At 37.8% G+C, this 15,017-nt stretch overlaps 3 protein-coding genes across 8 annotated transcripts in view; 2 read left to right on the top strand and 1 right to left on the bottom strand.

Annotated features, from left to right (window-relative positions):
* RHPN2 (rhophilin Rho GTPase binding protein 2) overlaps nt 1-3,344 on the top strand; it is a 31,751-nt gene extending 28,407 nt beyond the window's left edge. The window contains exon 15 of the mRNA XM_054198659.1: nt 389-3,344. Within this exon, the coding sequence (XP_054054634.1) occupies nt 389-640 (252 nt within the window). The 3' untranslated portion in view covers nt 641-3,344. The remainder of the gene's footprint in view (nt 1-388) is intronic.
* A 412-nt stretch (nt 3,345-3,756) lies between these two features.
* On the bottom strand, nt 3,757-7,238 carry FAAP24 (FA core complex associated protein 24). 4 transcript variants are annotated; one of them, XM_054198660.1, is made up of 6 exons: nt 7,026-7,238; nt 6,540-6,629; nt 6,250-6,401; nt 5,452-5,591; nt 4,991-5,143; nt 3,757-4,354 (listed from the first exon to the last, which is right to left on the bottom strand). In XM_054198660.1, exons 3-6 carry the CDS (start codon nt 6,359-6,361, stop codon nt 4,112-4,114), a joined length of 648 nt encoding a protein of 215 aa, XP_054054635.1. In that variant the 5' UTR covers nt 6,362-6,401; nt 6,540-6,629; nt 7,026-7,238; the 3' UTR covers nt 3,757-4,111. The 4 variants fall into 4 exon arrangements, with proteins under 4 accessions (XP_054054635.1, XP_054054638.1, XP_054054636.1 ...); XM_054198663.1 differs by having other exon boundaries at nt 6,540-6,618; XM_054198661.1 differs by lacking the exon at nt 6,540-6,629 and having other exon boundaries at nt 6,676-7,238.
* Nucleotides 7,239-7,270: 32 nt separating this feature from the next.
* Nucleotides 7,271-15,017, top strand: part of CEP89 (centrosomal protein 89) — a 35,075-nt gene continuing 27,328 nt past the window's right edge. For 2 of the 3 annotated variants that reach the window (XM_054198655.1, XM_054198656.1), the window contains exons 1-6: nt 7,271-7,474; nt 9,250-9,356; nt 10,623-10,778; nt 11,412-11,613; nt 12,743-12,848; nt 14,446-14,474. In XM_054198655.1, coding sequence (XP_054054630.1) covers nt 7,436-7,474; nt 9,250-9,356; nt 10,623-10,778; nt 11,412-11,613; nt 12,743-12,848; nt 14,446-14,474 — 639 coding nt within the window. In that variant the 5' untranslated portion in view covers nt 7,271-7,435. The remainder of the gene's footprint in view (nt 7,475-9,249; nt 9,357-10,622; nt 10,779-11,411; nt 11,614-12,742; nt 12,849-14,445; nt 14,475-15,017) is intronic. The other variant, XM_054198658.1, reaches the window with a different exon arrangement.

Raw genomic sequence — 15,017 nt, 5'->3', positions numbered from 1 at the left:
TTGTTGTCATAGTTGCAATCAACATGGAACCTGTCCAAAGGCAGCAAAAAGACTCCCCTTCAGAGATTTGTGCAAGAACTACATACTTAAGCTTTGTAGAGAGGTTAGTGTATATACCATATAGCCAGTAAATGCAAACTGTAACACAACCCATGGATAAGATTCACAAGCCCTTTACGCTTTGCGCAGTATACCCTTGAGCCTACATGGGCAACATACCAGAGTCACAGCACTCTGAAGGGCCTTGTGTTCACTTAGTGTGTCATTAGCACAAAAAGCTTGCTGTAGTCTGCCTTGGAAAACTGTTTGCACAGTAATCTTTTGTTGTCTTCAAATTTTGACCTATTTTGGGTGACTGATTCTTACAACGCTTCTCTTTTTCCTACAGCATAGTAAGAGTGCAACTTATTCTGTGGGAATGCAGAAGACATACTCCTTAATCTGTTTAGCCATGGAAGAGGATAAGACTGATCAGACCAAGAAAGCCCCACTGAAACTGCCTTTTTTAAGTTGGGGAACTAAAAATAGACAGAAAGCTGCAAGCACCCTCTGCCTTCCTTCAGCTGTGGCTGGAAGTTCTCGAATGAAGAAGAAGCTTTCTCCCTTCACGCTTTTGAATACAGAAAGTTCATTGTACTGAATCTTTCAGAAGGATCTGTTAACACGACATTTTTCTTTAAAATGTATGTATAAAAATATTGATCAATTTTCTCTTTATATATATACATGTGTATAAATTCAGACAAACGCCATTGACTTCATTTACTGTGGAGCCACTATGAAGGTCAGAGGCTGGCAAAAACTGTTAAACTCTGAAGTATTTGAAGGTTAGAATGAAGTTTTTTGGGAGGTATGCAATAACAAGATGATAAAATTGCTTACATGAGGACTGGATTCCTTTGGAATTCCAGAAGACAGCATCATGACTAATCTTCTATAACTGTGGATAGATGGGAGTTATTACAAACTTGATGCTGCGTGCAAAACAATAGGGGACATATTAAAGGATGATTTTGCTGTAAAAGTTTAGAATCAATAATAAATCACTTAACACTACTTTAAAGAATTATCTTAACAAGCCATGTGTGAGAGAGAATAATGTTATTCAGAGAAACTAGCCTTGTGCCAAGGGGCAGTGTCATATAGTTGTGGTTTTTATACGTAGACATTCTCTTTCTGAGAGTACTAGGGGTATGCTAGTGAATAGTTAATTTAATTCTGGAAGAGAATTAGAAGGTGTAGAAGTCAAAAGATCTTTTGAACTACAAAAGGCTTTTACTCTGCTGTATTTCTGATTTAGGTTACATTTTAAATGCCTGCTGATTCTATTGTTAAAAACAGGCTTTATTCCAAACTTGAAATTATTTAATCTACTTACCATGACTTGTATCGCCGTAGTCTTGATAAAATTGATAGCTGTGGAACAAATCTCAAAACCGACATATTCCAGTATATTGATCAAGAGTTCATGAATTGTGGTGATACTTTAAAATGTGAGAAAAGAAGTCTTAAGTGGCAGAATATTTATTTACTATCATACCAAGTAAAAAACCCGAACAGATACAAAAGCATCCTCCTCCCATTGGAACAACTCATGAGCAAGTATTGGCTATATATATATTCACTAAGGAGGGAGACAAAAAAAAAACTGCATGAACATTTCTTTGAGATTCTTCTATTTTCTGAAATTTAAATTAGTTGAAAATTGCTAACACTGTAGTGTTAGTTCACATTGCTGTCTACAGAGTAGATATATGTTGTTTGATACTCAAAACTTAAAATAAGGGGAAAGTTTGCTTCTGGGTGTAAACTTTAAAGTTGTCATTTATTTTTAGTTTTCTATGTAATAGCTGTAAATATGTTGATGACACTTATTTAAGAATAAAAATCAGATGCTGCCCATTCAGTAGTAGCTTTTTGATTCTGCTACAGCTTGGGTAATGCAGCATAATTTACAGGTTTTCACTATTTACTGCTGGCATACCTCTTGCATGTTTCTGTAACCTTGCTTACAAAGATCTAAGAAACTGTCTTAAAAGTTTATCTTGTATAATACAGGAACTTATAAGTCTAAAACCTGCTTCCTTAAGAAGAGTGTTAACGTATTTCTAGAGTTTTCCTATGAAGATTACATTAAAAAATGTTGTAAGTTATTTGTGACTCTGCTATTAGTAGTTATTCTTCACGTGTACTTGTAGTAGCACTACTTTTACATACAGAAGCAGCAGCAGTCATATACTGATATGCAACACCCTGCCATACAATATTCTATACAGAAGAGATTTACTTTGTACGTATGGCTAAAATTACTATCCGGCTAATGAAATCTTCAGCAAAGGCACATGAATCACCCTTCCAACTCTTAATTTCTCTAAACCCACTATGATAGTTTTCCTGCAAATATCTTCCCACTTACCTGCACGATTAACTGAGGAAAGGTTGTCATCTTTTTATTTAACCACACTTCCCCTCAATTCAAGTCAAAATTTGGCCTTCTCAAGTGCCATTTCTGTCAGCTAACTAAAGACTCATTCTACACCAAGCAGGAGCCAACAGCTAACCTCAGGCAAATTTTAATTTCACAGCAAGTTACATTCTTGCTCAGACCAAAGGAATATTTGTAACAAATTTATTCTTAGTACAGGAGGTATGGGGCTATATAAAGCCCTAGAAACAAAGGTTGACAGTAACTTAGTAGTTCAGCCTGTAACTCCATTAGTACTAATTGTTACTACTTTAATGGAACTTTATTTAATACACTGAGCAGATGGCCATTTGAAGTAGTAAAAAGATGTTTGCAACATCAATAGCCACATACCTTTAGATGTGAAATCCAGTCTCCATAGCAAAGTGACAAAATCTGAGAGAGGGGGAATAAAATCTAAACAAACAGATTTATAAAAAAAGTTTAAGGATTCCCTAGTTGTTAAGTAGTATCCTGTTCTGTAGGTCTGGAAATTCTGATGGTTATTATTCAGTAAATTAAATATTTATGCCCAAATTGTAAGTGTATTTTCATCCCAAGTAAGGAATCAATATAAATAGCAGGTCTATCTGCTGTCCAAGCCACTGTGGATGAGATTGGTTTCAGAGGTTTTATTATATATATTCTATTATTCACTTCTCTTTAGTTTACAAAAGGGAGCTGAAAATCCTGCTCAACTGCTTTCTTGCTGTGATCCAAAACCCCAGTAGTATGAAAGAAGCTTTTCACACGCCTCCTTAATGGGTACATGAGGCAAGAGGCAATTTCACCCTTACTAAATAGGATAAGAATATAATTTAAAATGAAATGCAATATATCAGGAAAACCAATCCTCTTTACAAATAACTGAAAAAGGTAATACTAGAAGAACAGGATGAATTATGAATTTTCATCAAAGATTCCCATATGATTTTATTTGTAGTGTAAATTGTAACTGATATTAGAGTTAATACATTATAATTGTAATGAATATGTCAAAATATATTGTAATTTATTATAATTATCCCAACCTATATTCAGAAGTGCAACACGAATTAACCAAGATTTTGGATATTAGACACAAGGGAATAAATTTGATAACACCCTGTGAACTGAAAAAGGAACCAGAGAAATAAGTTAGTGTAAAGTCAAAGGTATATTCCAGGAGGGCTTTCCAAAGGAACTTCAAAAATGTATAAGTCAAAGCTATTACCATAAAGGAACATCTCTTCACTTTTTTTAAAACACTGTAACTCACATTTCCAGTTACTGAGAAGATAAGACCACACACATATTAACAAAGTGTTTATTTCTGGGAGACAAAAGCAAGCAAGCAAATTGCTTTTCCAATTTCTTTCTGTGGATGCTGAAAAAAGAGACAGCTTTCTCCCAGTTTTTTTGTGCAAGACAGATGCAAAACACTTTATAGCCCTCTTTCCAACGTAATTTTCACTGCTCCATCTACATGAGCAGACCAGCTGTAAAGAAGCAGAGCAGAGTAATATCTAGACAATTAGTCAACACCCTCTAGTTGTTACCAGGATTATAGAAGTTACCATAATATGTGATTATTAAAGCCAAAATTTTATAATTCACAAGAAATAAACAAAATTCGTTGTTTTCCAAAACAGCACTATGCATGCACAATCAGGAACATAAAAAAGTGTAAATTTGTTGTGCTACCGTTTGTCCAACTACTAGCTCAAGCTCTTTGACAGATGCATTACAAAGCCGGTGGATGCTTCCAAACTGCTGCAGTAGAAGCAGAGCTTTTGTTTTCCCAACTCCTGGAATTTGTTGCACAGTCCGAAACACCGATGGCTCTGCCAGCTGAGAACACTGTTTACGAATAAAGGGGTTACGGTTGTGATCCTTACTTTGCTCACGGACCTGAAGCAAAAGAAAACCATAAGTGACACCGAGCGCCCTCTGCTGGAGCTCTGCTTTTGGTTTTTAATACAGTCTCAATCTCAAGACAGTTCAGTGCAATCACTAAAAGTTCTAAAAACAAGCTCCCTCCTTAGGTGTGCACCCCTATTAAGGGTTTTGATGCAGATCCACAAAGTCTCACCAGGAAACCAACAGTTGTTTAACCATTAATTAAAACAAAGATTTTGTCATCTCTTTGATGCAATCAGAGAAAGGATAAAGAGAAACAATGTAAGAACACAGCTTCCCCAACATGAGACAAAGCAAAATCTCAAGTTGGTTTTGACAGAGAACTTAAGTGAGGATTGCCTAATGCCAGTGGCATCTCAGTGCAAATTCGCATTAAAAAAAAAAATCCAGTATCATATTCTTCAACTTTTTAAATTTGTTCCCAAATGATCCCTCTTTCTTCTGAGCTATACTACCCTATTACTGTTGCAGGCTATTTACTTCTTACATTCAAACAACAAAATATGTTGTGTTCCTTTAAGATCACAGCTATTCTTTCTGAAATGAGTGATGATTGTGGGAAAACAGGTAACTCTCCTCACATCCCATATTTTAATAAACGTTTGTCCACTAACACACAAAACTTACTAGCTGAGTAATAAGTTGAGAAGCTTCTCCTTGATTTGCCACAGGAAGCAACACCATTCCAAGTTCTAGCACAACAAGCTTTTGTACTGCTAAGAAGTATTGATCACTTATTTGGGTTTTCTCTACAATTACAATTCCCCCAAGACTGCTGGCCTGTATGGAAAGGAAAAAAGTGGAAAAGACCTCATTAACGACAAGCTGATGCAATGCAACAGAGAGCAAACTTCTGTCAAGTCTGAGCTGCCTGAAAGCAAATCAGAGGAAGAACAGAAGTTGCAGCAACAGTACTGAGGTTTAATATAGCAATACTACAGGGCTGCATATTTTTTTCAGATTTCAGGTGGAAATTATCACAAAAGCTTACCTCCACTAGAATTTAAAAATAACACAAGAAGAATATTTTCAGAAGCATGGAATAGCCAAATACCAAGTGAAAATTTTTCTCTTTATGCAGTACTTACGTTTCTAAACCGAACCAATCTTCGTTTGAATTCATCCCCTGCAACCAAATCTGCTTCAGAAATATATAATATGCAAGTTCTGTTTGAAAGATGAAAATCCACAAGTCCCAAGCCATCTTCAAAGATGAGTCTAATTTTTCCTTAAGGTGAGAGTGTCAAAGCAAAAAAAACCAGTAGTTAAAAACACACCAAACTAATAATTACTTCATAGCACAACCTTCCTAATGTGTCAGTAATCCTAGCGACTTGACAATGAACTTGTTATTTTTAAAAAACCTTTCTTCTCTTTAAGCAAAACTACTACAAGCGATCCAGAGTACTGTGCGATACATTTATTAATGCCAATTTATAGCACTTTCAAACTACAGATTTGAAAGTGCTATAGCTTCTCAGTAAACTCTGGACTTTTCTGAACAAAAACATCACACGCTATTCTGAAATGATCACCTTGACTTTGCTGACAAAAGACGATAGCATAGTCCCAGTATGTACGTAAATTCAAGGGACTTCAGTGCAGCTGCATATTCCCAATAATCCCACTGATGTGGTTCCCAAGTAGCGGATACTCCTGCTTCTTTTCTACAGTGCTCCACAACTATGCAAATATGACAGATCTGATCACGTAGATACATGATAGACAAACAGGAATTTCCGGCCTGCTAACATAGGCTGTACCACAAATATGGGACCAGCCAGGCACAGAGTAAAGCATATTCCAGCCAATCTTAACAACACTGGGTGATAGAGGGGAATGCTTTGCCGGAATTGTTTTTCCTCTTCCAATTTGTTTGTGCTTACCTTGTAGCCTTTGGGCTATCTCTGACCCTCTCCACTTCTCATTTCCAATCACATGCCCATAAGGGACAACTATAGATCCTGCTGTCACAGGAAAGTTTGCTTTTGTTGTCATCAGACCTCCTTTAAATCTCTACTTCATTAGCATTTACACCCTAGAAAGAAACGTGGAAGAGATATTAACACATTTTATAAACCTGTTACAAATTTATTATTAAAATTTATAAGATGTAATACTCTGGTAGAGACACTGTCTCCTCCCCAAAGCTACCTTACAGTTACTTATAACATACCAAAAGCAGTAAGCAACTCTTGTTTACTTGAGTACAGGCTGCTGGCTTGCAAATTCCACTCCCAACTTTGCCAGTCAAACTGAAAAACATCTGAATTAAGACACACAAATCACAAAACAAAACAAAAAAAACCCACCTGCCTTTTCTATGCCTTCATCCACCCTTGCTGAGAGAAAGTCTGCTTCAATTACAAAGCTGACTCCAGAGGCATCTCCATCCCTCAAGTGGCAGAAGTCTCCAGACGGATTATTAGAAGGTAGTTGCTGTGAGAGATTATTTTCAGGTTTGCCAGCTTTACGCGGTGTCCTGACTTTAGTAGGGAACGGGAGACTTCGAGGCTAAGGCGCAATTTAAGGAGAAGAGCCAGAGACGAGCCAGTGCCACCGAAAACACCATCACCCCGAGCCACGCCCTGCAGCCCGGCCCAGAGCAAGCCCTCACCGGGGACCTGCTCCGAGGGCGGCTGCCGGCCCACCACCAGCCTACCCAGAAGAGGCTGAGCTCCGTCCCGGGCGTTCCCAGCTCCCTGGGCGGCGGCGGAGCCCGGGCAAGCCGAGGGCAGAGGCCGCCACCCCTTCAGGAGAAAGGCCGCCTCACGACGGCGCGGCGAACAGCCCGCCTCAGAGCGCGTGCCTGACTGACAACGGAGACCGCAAATAGGAGGCGAGAGCTCTGCCGCCCGCGAGCGAATGAGGCGGCGGAGTGGGGCGGGCCTCGCCGCTGGTAGGTTGCTAAGGTCGGAGGAAGGGGGAGTAAGGCCCGCGCTGATTGGGGGAGCGCGGACCCGCAGCAAATCCGCCGCGCCCTTGTTGCCGCGCGGGTCGTGGCGGCGAAGCGTCCGGAGTGGGGAGAAAGTAACCGGGAGGCAGTGGCGGACCCATTCCCTGCTGCTCCCGATGGCGTTTAGTTTCAGGAGAGGCAGGAAGGGCCCCTTCGTGAGTATCGCCCCACTCGGGGCGGGTCGCCGTCCCCGTGAGGTGGGGCCAGCGGGGGAGACGTGAAGCCGCCCCCGGCGGGACGGGAGGAGGTCCCTCGGGTGATCGCTGGGGCGGTTTGACTGAGGTGAAAAATGGGGAGAGAAATAAATCCCAAGCAAAGGAGAGAAGGTGTCCGGAGGCCAAGAGCCGATGCTTTGGCGGGGAGGTGTTCCCGGCACCCCCCTCCTCCAGGGAGGCCTGTGGCTGCCGGCGGGGTTGCAGCCCGGCGCCAGGGGAGGTGCAGCCCGCTCGCCTCCAGCGCTTGCTGAGGTGATCCTGGAAGCACACGGTCACTGCCGCAAAGTGAACTGGTACAAGTTCATAGCGAAAGCCTAGAGCAGCCAGGGGCTGTAGGGTTGTCAGCAATAGTGCCAGGTATTGTCTTTTAATCTACGTGAAGTAATTTATTTTTTTTAGTATTGGCATTAAAATAAAGTATTCATTTTCTGTTGTCATCTTACTTTTACTGTAGATGACAGCATCCTTTTACCCCAGCTGTATTCCGTGGTAATCCCAGTAAGGCATCTACAGTCAACAGCCTTTAGTAAACAAAATGATGCATGCCAGATAGACTTCCAGAATTAGGGAGCAGTGCAGTTGCAAGATAAAAACGCAGTAAAAAGGCAGTCTTTGTAATGCACTATTTAGTTATTTGGTGTGGCTTTCTGTAAAGACAGACATGCTTCCCAGTTCACCTGTTCATTATCCTGTTGGAGAAGACAATTAAAGAATAATTGCAAAAAAAAAAACAACTATCTGTAGCAGAAATAGCAGGAACTTGGCCTGTTCTACTCCATAAAAAAGTAACATCTGTCTGAAAGTGATGGATTTTATTATGACATAGTATTTTCTGATGCCTGAGAGAGGACAAGAGGCAATGGGCACAAATTCAAACACAGGAAATTCAACTTAAACATAATAATAATTAAAAAAAATATTGTGCGAGTGGTCCAACACTGGACCAGGTTGCCCAGGGAGGCTGTGGAGTCTCCACCTTTGGAGATACTGGACGGGATCCCAAGCAGCCCTCTCCAGTTCACCCTGTTTTGAGCGGGAAATTGGACTAGACAATCTCCAGAGCTCCCTTCCAACCTTGACCATTATGTGATTCCACTCAAAGTACTCTTTGTAGGGAACTCTGGTCCCAGTTTTTCTGAGGTAGTATTTAATGTTATCCTTTAAAAAAAAAACAACTTTGGGTTTGCTGATAAAAACACATTAGTGTGTTTTGGGGTTTTTTTTATTCAGGTTGAACCTTTGACTACAAGACTTGTTTAGTGATAGTTTTTTCTTCCATCTCATACTGCTATGACTGAGGATTACTTCTGACTGACAGACTCTTTCTACAAGAAACGGACTAATATTGTTACTCTGAAACAGGGTTCAAATATTTTGAAAAAAGTTAATGTCTAGTAATCCATTTTTCTTATATATATGCAGGGAAAAAATTGAGTAAATTAAAATACTGTTTTTGCAGATTGTGATACGGTGGGTAGAAAACTTACATTCATGGGTCTCATGTAAATTACATTTCTAACCTTCATTAGCAGCTGTTCATATATGTTAAAAAAAACTTGGAACCATTTCAAGTCTTCTGTTTACATTAATTGCATGTAATTGTTCTTCCTTTTTATATTATTTTGCATTGTTAGTTTTTGTGCATGTTCAATTCAGTGTTTTTTCATTATGATCCTTAAAGTCATTGTCAACTAATTTTATTTTAAATTATTTAGAAACATATAGCTCATGGCCTGGTCCCTGCTGCTACCATAGCTCCTAAACCTGCAGTTCCCCGCACCCCTCCCCCTCGTAGTCCAAACCCTTCTCCAGAAAGGCCCAGGTAGGTTTTGAGTTTGTTTTATTTTGTTCTTCATCAACTACAATAGCGTACTAGAAAAGCATGGTTAGAAGAGTTGCATGTCCTTGCTGCAGTATTTACATAAACCTTTTCATAAATAGAATATATTTTTAATTGGGGCAGTTCCCTTCTTTGAACTTTAAAGATGCCTATTTTTCTCCCACTCCTACACATGCTAAATAATTAGCACACTGACCATTATGAATATGTTACTTATTACTTATTATAAATCTGAATCGATTAAAGACAAATGGACTATTTAAAGTTAGGGCCATTTTTAGTTTGGCTGCTACAGTAGGGTGTAGGATTGTAGCAGTACTTGTACTGTAAGTCAGGAAATTTTAACTCATTAGAAGAGCATAACTTAAGTGTTACTAACATGCCATTTGATTGCATATTAATAAAAGCAGGGACTTAAAAAACTGGCATGTAAACCCATGTTGGACTGGATTTGAATTAGCTATATAGGCAAGTTACATAAAGAGAAAATCCAAATTTATTTTTATTTTCATTCATAGTTTCTTGCAGTTTTTCTTTTGTTTTCTCTGTGTTTAGTTTAGTTCAGGTCTTTCTAGTGTCTGTAACATTCCTACGTAATCCTAGTTCATTTCTTCTTCCTTTTTCACCTCCAGTTGTTGTCATTCCTGTTACAGTCCTCACCATTTCTCTCTCTTTGTTCCTACTTGTTTTTTCTTCTTCATCTTACCCTTTGCTATATTCTGTAGCATCTCACAAATAGGCATTTCTATCTGCTTACGCTTGCGCTAGTTTGCAACGTGCCAGCATTTATTAACGGCTTCCGAGTCATCAGTAAAAGGTTCAGAGTAGGGAATAATGGAAACTAGGAGACAAAATAGCAGAACATGGAACACCTTTTCAACAAAACACCAGGTAGCATTGTTATGGCCGAAGTGAATGCTAAGTACTGTAAATTATCCATGTCAATTTTGGTAATGTAACTCAGTATATTCCATGATTTTCATGCGTGTGATTTGGGAAAACCGATAGGTATTGTACTTTACTCTTAGATAGCTGTGTTAATGATAGCTTGCCTAGTTTTCTGCTTTGCTTTGGGAGTTAATAGTTTATAACCAGTCCCTTAGCACTTTCAGTGGTGTTTATGCTTAACTGTGAACATTTTGCTTTGCTTAAATAGAAAAGGCATTTTGCAATGGAAAAAAAATATAGCACGTGGAGCACAGAGAAGACATCAGTATTGTTTCATTGCCTTATTCTGTTTTCTTCCAGATCTGCTTTAGCAGCAGCTATCCTTGCAACAGCACTCACAGGACGCACTGTTGCTATTCCTCAGCCTCGGCAGCGATCACTTTCTGAAAGTGATTCCACCTATGTGGAACAAGAATGCTTTGAACCATATGCCACGGTCACAGAGCTCAGAATGGGGTAGTGTATACTTTCTGTTTTGATATCTTATACTAGAAATAGAACCTGTCAATGATACAATTTTACCAAAGAGTTACAGCAAACTAATTTAACTCCTGGTGTTATAGCCACTTACTTTTTTCTCACCACATCATAAATTGGGTCTGAAGTGTCTATAATCCTCGTTCCATTTCTCATAAAGTGATGTCATGCATACAATCTTCAGGGAGGGAGATTTGGATTGTACAGCAGTCACAAGTGAAAACGTGTATTATTTCTGCCAAATGACAATCAGTTGTACAAACAGGTGATCACTGAGGAATCATTTGAATTATGTCAGATATTTCTCTTATGCTAAATAATTATTTCAGACTCTTGGTAGAATTAGCAACCTTCTGTCTCTAATTTGGCATTTTCTTTAAGATGGAGAAGAAAATGTAGCTCCAATGTTAATTGTTTATTTTAAAGCATAGACAGGCTAGATTCCTTGTTCGCACCTAACAGAAGCTTAGATGTCTGTGTCAGCTGTTTGGATTTGCATATATTCTAAGACTGATGGTTCTACGTTACTAGTGGTTTTTGTTTGGGGTTTTTTTTTTTTTTTGGAAGAGTAAGCAACACTGAAACAGGCTTTAAACTGCTTTCTACTTGCAGGCCCAACTGGAAACTTGATGGTAGTGACAGATCTCCTGTACAGTCCCTGGAAATATCAGGCAATTATTGTGAGGATGAGGACATGGATACCTATCTTTCAGATGTGGATAAAGAGGCAGAGTCCAGCTGTCAGAGTAATGAGAAAAGGGGAGAAAACTTTAGCACCAACGCCATTTATGCTGTTCCCTGCAAAAATAAAAAGGTAAAACTTCAAAATGCATTCATTCCTTTTGCCGTGTTTTAATATATTAATGCAAATTTTAAATATTTCTAAGGCTTTTCATTCCTTGCCGTTTAGACATTTATTCGATTTTTATTTCATGTGCTTCTTTTTGTGGTTTATTTCGTCCTACATGAGTTAGGTTTGTTTGTTGATCCTCACAGATTCCATATCTCTGATTGTTAGGAGCCTTTATTTATTGGGAAAACACCGGTATTGTGTATAATTACTGTGTATAATTTAGTCTTGTAAAAGTCCAATATTTTATGTTGAGTGCAATACTTATATAGTAGATTATTTGTTAAAAGTACTGGGAACTATACTTTTACAAGTGGTGAAAGCTTAGTTATTGATTCAGTATTGTGCTAATGAGTAGAGACCTGTATAGAGCCAGGGAGATTCAGAATCAAACTAAATAAATGACCTTGCCTTGAAGACCAGTGGATTTTTCTATGTTACAGGTTTGGATTGTCTTAACCAGCAATGAGCAGGTTAATACTCCTAAGGCACATTTAACGTTCAGTTTGTATCTCTGTCCAAATGATACAAAAATTTAACAATCAGGAAGAAGTACTAAAGAAGCGATAAAATGCTATGTATGTGAAAAAATCAGAAAACAGTAGGAATACGTGGGACACTGGTATGCAATCAACAGGGGAAAACCGGCATAGACAATGTTTAAAATTATTCATTAATCCCTTAGTGCTATGATAGAGTAAATAAGTGGTTCAACCAAATAAACCAATGGATCAACCAAATAAATGGTTGATCTTTTGTTAAGAGTGAGTTTAGATATAACACAGAACAAGCAAAAGTAGCATAATTTGACAGACCCTAGTGACTGAATAAGGTGACAGAGGACATTGGCCCTGTGAACTAATGACTATCATAGCGTCCTACCTCCTGCTGATGATGGTAAGGTTTAGATTTTGTTTACATAGAGCCCTAAAACAAAAAAACCCCAGTCTTATCATTTATTATCTTAAAATATTGGAGTACAATTCCACATGTGACCAGGACATTAGTATACTAAAGGTTTCATACAGATATTGTGTGGGTTATTTTAACATTGTTATCATGATTTAGATAGGCTTGTCTTATTTTTACATAGGAAGAGTTTCCACCATCTCCTAGTACTAATGTTGACAAGAAAGAGGTGCCTTCTCATGAAACGGAGTTTCAGGTGCTGGTGGATGAGTCAAACATGCAAATAGAAGGTAAATAAACTTACTTTAGTCAAAATACCGTACCTTTTAACACCATGGGGAAAAATAATTTTTTAATAAAATAAATTTACTACTATATGATCACAATGTATTCCTTTTTTTTTTTAAAAGGATAATGGAAGAAATGCTACTAAATACTTCGGGATTTCTAGTAGTTAAGAAAATTAAAAATCTGCACAGAGGGAAGATTTGTCTATATTTACTGTATAACTGAAACTCCTAAACATCCACTATCAGCCAGTGTAAAAAGAGGAGGGGGGTGGGGCGTGAAGTTTTGTGAACTCTTTGTCTTGGCTAGTACAGTCATTCTCTACTACATGTCTGTTGATATATGTGCCATAATCATTCCAGTTTATACTCTGGAAACTACTGGAGTGTTACTGTGCTCAAAAAAATGGGAAAAAGTAGAAACTACCAATGTTAAAAAAAACCCTGAGAGGTAGAAGAAAACACTTTTAATCAGTCATTTTTCTTGGATAAAAAAACCGTCGTGTCTGAAAATCATCAGCAAGAACCTTTTTTTTTTAATAATCAAATGGCATGATACTGAGATTGTTTATTCTTTTCTACAGAAGTTGTTTCATTCTTGCCTTTTAAGGTCTGGGCCTTCAAATTGTACATCAGATCACACAGGAAGGTTCTGACAGAATAGAGAGCTGAACATGATCATCAGTCTCCGGTTATCACCCTAAGCTCTGAACTGTTAAGCTTCACAAATAATTTTTTTGCAATAAGTAATTTTATTAGGTCAGGGACATTAGGTTCGTAACTGGACCTGCCATTAAGCTATTTTCTCGTAACAGTAGAATATCATGGAGAAAAAAATATGACGAATGCAAGACTAGTCTACCTGCATAGGAGTTTTATTGTATAATTATCTTGTCCATTATTTTAAAATCAGGAAAACAGGAGATCAGGATTTGTTCACAGCTGCAAAATGCAGTTTTTACAGAGGATGGCAGCACTCTAGTAGCTATTGAATAGGAAAGAGAAAGCAGAACTGAGTCCATTTGAAAAATCTTTGTCTAAGTTTTATTCATGTTGGATCCCATTTTTGTTTCAATATTATTTCAGCGGAGTTATTTGAAAAGCTTTATAGAGAACAATATCCAGAAAGAATGGGTTGCTTTGATAAAACCACTTAGGAAGTGGATGGATTAAACTGAAAAGAATAGGGTATATAAACCATTTCTAATCCCTCTTCTACATAGTAAGTGCTGCAGATCCTGAAAGCTGTCAGATTTGCTCTTGTCTTATTCAGAGATGCAATAGGATTCAAGCCCAGTAAAATCAATGACAATATTTCATTTGTCCTTTAGTTAAATTCTAAAAGGATAGTGGAAGACAACAATACAACTTCATTTCTTCAGTAGTGAGGTAGAGTAAGGTCTCACCATCAGTATCCTGGTACACCATGAAAGAGAGAATGGGAAGTTAGTGATCTAATTAGTGGTCTTTGGAGGACTTTCTTACATTTATTTGCAGTATATAATATGTGTACTTATATATCCATATGAACCCTTATTATTTATGGACTTACAAATACTTTTATTTTTAATTGACTGAAAGATCTGTTCTTCTTTAACAGAAGACCAACATCTTGGCTTGAATTTAAAGGTAAGACTTATATGAAGGTTCATTTGTGATGCATTTTGGAAAAGAAGGCTTTATAAAGAGCTGATACTTTACAGTCACTTAAAAGAAAACTAATTTATTGTCGCTAGGGAATCTTTTTCTTTTGGGAGTACAAGAATGGCTAATCATTCCTTTTGAAAGATATCACTGTATAGGTAACTAGGGCCATACAAAAGTTGGGGTTTATTTATATATATTTTTTTAATATATCTTCTGTTGTTCCTCATGGGAAAGAAAGAAAGCGAGAGTGCAAGATAATATGTTATAGCAAGAGATAGCTCTTACTGATAATTTTCAAATTGTGAGCCTGGCTTCTACCAGATTTTTATCTAGTTTTCCAGCTGATTGCTTTCATAAGCTTAAAAAGAATACCCAAAACGTTAGTTTCTCAGATCAACTTGCTGAAATATTATTTATGCAAATGGTTAGTTCTTCCATTGTTAACATCACTTTTTTTCAAGTTCTTGACCACATATATTTTCTTTTGAAATTGTTCTTTAGTTTTGACTCATTTAGTCATCAGTG

The sequence above is a fragment of the Rissa tridactyla genome, chromosome 4 (genome assembly GCF_028500815.1).
Source record: "Rissa tridactyla isolate bRisTri1 chromosome 4, bRisTri1.patW.cur.20221130, whole genome shotgun sequence".
NCBI classification, from domain to species: Eukaryota; Metazoa; Chordata; class Aves; order Charadriiformes; family Laridae; genus Rissa; species Rissa tridactyla.
The sequence above is the reverse complement of the archived record's forward strand: the minus strand, read 5'-3'. Positions and strand labels throughout refer to the sequence as shown.

Bases quoted from the DNA above. Each gene is read 5' to 3' on its own strand.
- FAAP24 (XM_054198661.1), bottom strand. From the start codon at position 6,361: ATGACAACAAAAGCAAACTTTCCTGTGACAGCAGGATCTATAGTTGTC. The intron at 5,592-6,249 runs GTAAGCACAAAC...TCTCACCTTAAG, and splicing joins GATAGCCCAAAGGCTACAAG to GAAAAATTAGACTCATCTTT. The intron at 5,144-5,451 runs GTAAGTACTGCA...CTTTCCATACAG, and splicing joins GATTGGTTCGGTTTAGAAAC to GCCAGCAGTCTTGGGGGAAT.